General features: G+C 54.0%; 1 protein-coding gene across 1 annotated transcript; it reads right to left on the bottom strand.

The window, feature by feature from the left end:
- Positions 1–728: 728 nt before the first annotated feature.
- Positions 729–2,614, bottom strand: LOC140847524 (melanoma-associated antigen 10-like). Its single transcript, XM_073228076.1, has 2 exons — positions 2,295–2,614; positions 729–2,151 (listed from the first exon to the last, which is right to left on the bottom strand). The coding sequence occupies exon 2, from the start codon at positions 2,135–2,137 to the stop codon at positions 1,040–1,042; it is 1,098 nt and encodes a 365-aa protein (XP_073084177.1). The 5' UTR covers positions 2,138–2,151; positions 2,295–2,614; the 3' UTR covers positions 729–1,039.
- Positions 2,615–6,000: the final 3,386 nt, after the last annotated feature.

Below are 6,000 nucleotides of genomic sequence, written 5' to 3'. Positions count from 1 at the left end.
ACCACTGACTTCTGGGCATCACTTCAAGGGCAGGACCCTTACGACTCTAGAAATGCTTGCAGATGATAGATATGCGACACCTAGGGCAGCAGGGGCAGGCTTTAATGGCCCTGGGGCGAGAGCCCAGGGCACTCCCCTTGCCGTCCCTGAGGAGACCTCACCGGCTTTGCCAGAGACCCAAAAGGGACTAATCAGAGCAACGTTGCATTTCAGCCTTGCCTCTCACCCCTAAGCTCGCCATTCACCAGGCTGGCTCTGCCCCCACCCAGCCTCACTGCACTGGATCCCACAGGAGGAACGGCAGCGCCTGAAGCTGCAGAAGGCCCAGCTCGGGGCATGGGGACTGCACGCCCTCCCCTGCAGCCGCGCCTGCTCACCCCTTCCTTTACTAAAGGTTCTGTGGTCCTGGGGCACACCTTCCACCTTACTCATAGGACACCAGCTCCTAGACTATCGCTCCTACGTGGGTGCATGGAGTGGGGTGGGTGTCCTGCTTACCTAGTGGCCCACCGCTGACACAGGTCCTTCCAGTGAGCAGAGGCTCGGGGAATTTGGGAGAGTAAATGAGCCAGGGAGCAGGAATGTCATTTATTACTATTTAATTTCTTCTACATACTTGAACAAGCTAAGAAAATCTAGATACATATCTTTTTTCATGCAACTATAGACTAATAATTATGAGAGAATACAAAAATTAACCATTTAAATTAATTTCTCTATTTCATTGCTAAATTTGTTGCCATTTCCAAGGAAATTCTTATTCTAATGTCATGGGAAGTTACAAGCTACAAAGAATATGATAGGTTTTCCATCTTGTTTTACAAAATCGCAAAGCTATTTCTAATCAACCAGATAAACAGCAGTAAATGTGTGAGCAATGTCAATCTACAATTCGATTCTGATGATAAGAAACTTTCTAAAACAAGTAACATCAGAAAATACCAAAAACAAAAGAAGATAAATTGCCCCAGCCTTGCCCTCCACCGCTTCATTCACTGACTGCCCTCTGACAACACAAAGGGAATAAGGTGCATAGACGTCACTCAGGGCAGAATCCAAGGGACGTTACAGTAGAACTTGCACTGGCCACAGTGGCAGCATCGTCTGCGGCAGCAGTGCTAGCCTGGCCTGGCACTTCCTGACATGTCACAGCCTCCTCATAGCAGGTCAGAGAGGCATTAGGGGTGCTAACTTTGACCTTGGCCATAAACTCCAGGACTTTCACCATGTCGGTTTCCATGTGTGCCCTGCGGCCCCAGAGCAGGTGGAAGCGAGCGGGATTGCTATCGGGCACCTGCCGGTACTCCAGGTACTGCTCCTGCACCCAGACCCGAGTGATGAGCTCCCTGGGGTCCCCGAAGATGACATGCTCCCTCCCGGGACACATCCCCATGACACCCAGCATCTCCCACACTTTTTCCTCAGGGGCCCAGTCACCCTCCATGAAGATTATGGTCAGGAGAAACAGCAGGAGGCCGCTTTTGGGCAGGCTCTGCTCGTAGCTCAGCTGCCAGCTGCAGGTGAGGCCCGGGGCTGTGACCAAGATGTAGGAGTGGTCGCTGGGATCCCCTTCCTCCACGTCGATGCCAAAGGCCAGCTGCAAGCAGTCGGAGACGCAGCTGAAGATCACAGGGAACTGGTCCTGGTGATCCTGGCCCAGCACCTCCAGCAGCTCCGCCCTCGTGGTGGTCGGCTCCGCAGTGTGGTACTTGAGGAGCAGGAAGGCCACCAGCTGAGGTATGTTGTCGTAAATCACGATACTGGGAAAGGAACTAAGGACCTGTGAAGTGCCCAGACCCACCTCCACTGGGCTGCCGGAGCCACCATCGGATTGTGTGGGTGGCTCGGAGGCAGAGGCAGTGGGGGAGGGGCAGGCACGCTCAGGGCCTTGGAGCGGACTCGGGGTTGGTGAGACCATAGAAACCTCTTCCTCGCCGCCTGAGATATGAGCAAAGCAAGAGGCAGAGGAGAGGAAGGAGGAGGACGCGGTGGAGGCGGAGGACCTGGAGGAGGAGGAGGAAGCAACCTCCTCTGTCGCCCCAGGGTCCTGTGCACCCACGAGGCCCTGGGTCTCCGTGAGGGTCGGAAGGCCTTCCTCGGGCAGGTAGCGCCGTCGCTTCGGGGGAGGACCAGCCATGACTTGTTGAGCAGCTGGAGGGAAGGAGAAACAGCAGGAGGTGGGAGCTGCGGGCCCTGGCGCCCGGGGGGACAGGGGGCGTCAGAGGCCTGGGCGACGGGGACCCGCTGTGTGGGGTAGGAGAGCCCTGGGAACACGGCGAGGTCGGGAGCCCCACCTTGACTCCTGGCTTGGCCTGGGCCTCTGCGGGTCTGCGACCTCAGGACACGTGCCTCACACCGAGGCCTTCCTCACCGGCCGCTTCCTGGATTCCCTGAAAGAGGGCCTGAGGGGCACCTCGCTGCCAGGACTGCCATCCCAGCTCGGGGCTCCCAGTGCCGACGGGAGGGGCGGTCCCTTGCCCAAGGGCGGCCCTGCTCCTTAAGCCGGTCCCAGTCCCCAGTCCCTCTGAGGCCCGGAGGAGGAAGTCAGGGCTGACAGGCAGGGGCGGCTCGTCTGGGGCCCCTTCCCCTCCTCCCTCAGGGTCCTCACCCCCAACGCGGGCAGGGCCTGGGATCCTGTGAATGTTGACCGGGGCCGTCCCCTCAGACCAAGGCCCTCCCTGCCCTGACACAGACCCGGGGAAGGTCTGCATCCATCTCAACGGGTCACCAAACCGGGGGTGCCCTGAGCAGATGACTGCACCTGAGGTGGGTTCTGGGGGCGCCCTCGGCCCTCCCTCCTGGCCTCCTGTTGACTCCCGGTGTGTCTGGCTCCCGCCCCAGCCCACCTGGGTTCCCTCCTCAGACCAAGGCCTTCACGCTCACAATTCAAAATGTCGGGAGGGGCATGGGTGTGGCATGTGGGAGGCGGTGCCCAGCCTGAGGACCCTCCCAGGGCCTCTTTGAGCAATGGCATGGCCCCCCTGGATTCTTGGGCGGGGGCCCTCAGGCCTCCCCCGGGTTCTACCTGGGGCCCTTGCGGGTGACCTGAATCCGGCGTCTGACACCGAGGCCGTCCCGTCCCTCAGGCCTCCTGGGCGGAAGACTAATGACATCACATCCGGATGCTGGGAGCGTCCCCTGGAGGCTGCCAGGAGGAGCGCACAAGGATTCCGGGCGTTCCTCGCTCCGCCCCCTGGGCCTCCCTTAAACCCCGCCTTCTCCTACCTGCCGCGGCTCACGGGGCCCAGGGTTCTCCCTCCCCAGGTCCTTAGTGGGAGTGGTGTGGTAGTCGGATGGGAGGAGGTGGGGCAGTGGGGGGAAGAAGGGGGGATGTGGGGGGTTTGAATGTTGGATGCATGGGGGGATGTGTGGTGGTGGGTGTCAGGAGTTGGGGGGGTGGAGGTGTGGGAGGAGGATCTGGGGATGGTGGGGAGCTGTGAGGGGAGGTGAGGAGTGGGGGTACCTGGAGGTTGGAGGTCAGTGGTTCGGGGAGTTGGGGGCCACTGTGGGGGCACAGTGGTGTGAGGGGGGGGAAGTGGCGGTACAGAGGTGTGGTAGTGAGGTGGGGTGGGGGTGGGGTGGTGATAGGTGGGGCATGGGGGAGGGGTGCGGGAAGGTGAGGGGTGGGAAGTTGGGGGGTGTGATGTCGGGTGGTGGTAAGCAGGGCCGGGTTCTGGGGAATGGGGATTTCCGTGGGTGGGGGAGTCTGGTTGGGAGGTGGGGGCAGGCGGGTTGGGAGGTGGTGGGCACGGGCAGTGGAGAGGGCTAGTAGTGAGGTGGGCTGGGTTGATTGGGTGCCCAGCCCGACGACTCTGTAGCCGGAGGACCATCCCGGAGCCTCAGGGCTGCTGGCACGGCGGAGCCGGCTCCTGTGACCACCAGTGTCCTGGCGCGTGTTCCCCCCCACCCCCACTCCTCACCGACGGGGGTCCTCCTCAGCCCTGGCAGAGCAGCCCTGCAGCCCCAGGACAGAGGCGAGCTGGGAAGCTGCAGGGCCCCTGGCCATGGGGAGGGTCCGGGAGGAAGCACCCCTTCCCTTGGGGTGGGTGTCTTCACAGCCAGCCAGACTTGAGGCACTCTGTGTGTGGACTTCATGTTTCCTGAAGAGGCTGAGCGGGTGCAGGGCATTTGCGCAGGTCCTTGGGTCTTAGGCTCACCGCGCATCATGGCCCTGTGGAGTGCCGCGATTTTCCCTCAGTCACCCTCCATCGCTGCAAGAAAAACATTTCCGTTCTCTACCTAGTATGTGTGTTCACGTAAGCATATAAACAACATACATGTAGATAATATATGCACGTGTGTTTGTGGTTCAGAAGATGTTGTGCATACTGCCCGGTTTTTGTAAAGATGAACGTTTTAGAGCACTGTTAGGTGTGCTCATACATAAAGAGGGAGTTACTGAGGTTTCCCGTTTATCCCTGTCCCCACCCACTGCTACCCTCTGGAATTATCGACGCAGCCACAGAGGGGCACATTTGTTACCACCCATGAACTTACACTGACCGTCATGATCACCCAAAGGGTTCCCGCGTGGCCTTGTCGATTGCATGGCTTTGACCCAATGGATACGGACGCCTTCCATCATGACCGTATCACAGTGCACACTGGTGCAGAGTCCTCACCATACCCAGGAAGGTGCGCCTGAGGCCCATGGGAACAGTAGCTATGCCTACAGATGTTGTGTGCATGGGGGGATATGTGGGGGTGGGTGTCGGCAGTGGGGGTGCAAAGGAGCAGGATGGGGATTTGGGTATAGTGGGGAGCAGTGAGGCGGTAGTTCGGGGAGGTCGGGGCCTTTTGTCTGTATGCCTTTTATCTCTTATTCTTGCCTTATTATACTGCCTAGGAATTCTAGTATAATTCAAATAACGGTGGTGAGAGAGGTTTCCTTCCCTTGTTTCCTTCCCTTGTTTCCTTCCCTTGTTTCCTTCCCTTGCCCCTGATCTTCAGGGGAAAGCTTTCAGTCTTTTATCATTAAGTATAATATCACATTTCAGCTTTTTTTATGTGACCTTTGTGAGGCCAAGGAAGTTCCTTTCCATCTTTGTTGACTGACAATTTTTTGAAACTCTTGAATGGATGACATGTTTTTCTAATGCTAATTCTGCATCAGTTGGTATGATTGTATAGTTGTTCTTCTTTATTAATATAGTGAATTACACTGATTGATTTTTTTCAAATATTGAAGCAACTTGCCTTTTCAGGATAAGCCCCACCTGATCGTAGTAAATAATGTAATAAATACTTCTGAGCTCCGTTTGCTAAGATTTCGTTTGATTTTTGTATCAATGTTTATGAGAGATATTAACCCATAGTTTTCTTTTCTTTCTGGCTTTGGCATCAGGTTAATGCTGGTTTTGTAAAACTGAGCTGGGAAGGGTACCCTCCTCTTCTTTTTTTGGGAAGAGTTTGTGTAGAATTGGTATCATTTTGTCTTTAAATCTTTAATAGAATTTAGGCTGAGCAAAAAATTTTGAGAGGCTTTTAATTATGAATTCATTTCTTTATAATTAAAGGATTCTTCAGGTTATCTATTTTCTCTTTGATGAGTTAGTTTTCTCTCAAGGAATTTGTCCTTTTTACCTGGGTTGTCATATTTATGTGTGTTGAGTTGTTCATACTATTTCCTTATTATCTTTTTAATATTGAACAAAGTCTATATTGAGATCTTCTCATTCATTCCTGATCCTAATAATTTGTATCTTCTTTGTTAACATTTTCATTGATTTTTCTCTATTAGTTTTCCATTATTAATTTTGTCCATTTCTGTGCTTAGGTTTTTTTTTTCCCTTGCTTCTATTTGATTTGGGTTTATTTTTGGTCCTTTAAAAAAGTTTTTTTAAAGATCAGTGATTTGATACCTTTTTTTTCTTAAACTAAGCATTTCATGCTGTAAATTTCCCTAAGTTACACTTTAGCAGAATCACACCAATTTTGTTATGTTGTTTTAATTTTTATTCAGTTCAAAATATTTCTGAACTTCCTCTTGGCCATTTATTA

The sequence above is a fragment of the Manis javanica genome, chromosome X, assembly GCF_040802235.1.
Source record: "Manis javanica isolate MJ-LG chromosome X, MJ_LKY, whole genome shotgun sequence".
NCBI classification, from domain to species: domain Eukaryota; kingdom Metazoa; phylum Chordata; class Mammalia; order Pholidota; family Manidae; genus Manis; species Manis javanica.
The sequence above is the reverse complement of the archived record's forward strand: the minus strand, read 5'-3'. Positions and strand labels throughout refer to the sequence as shown.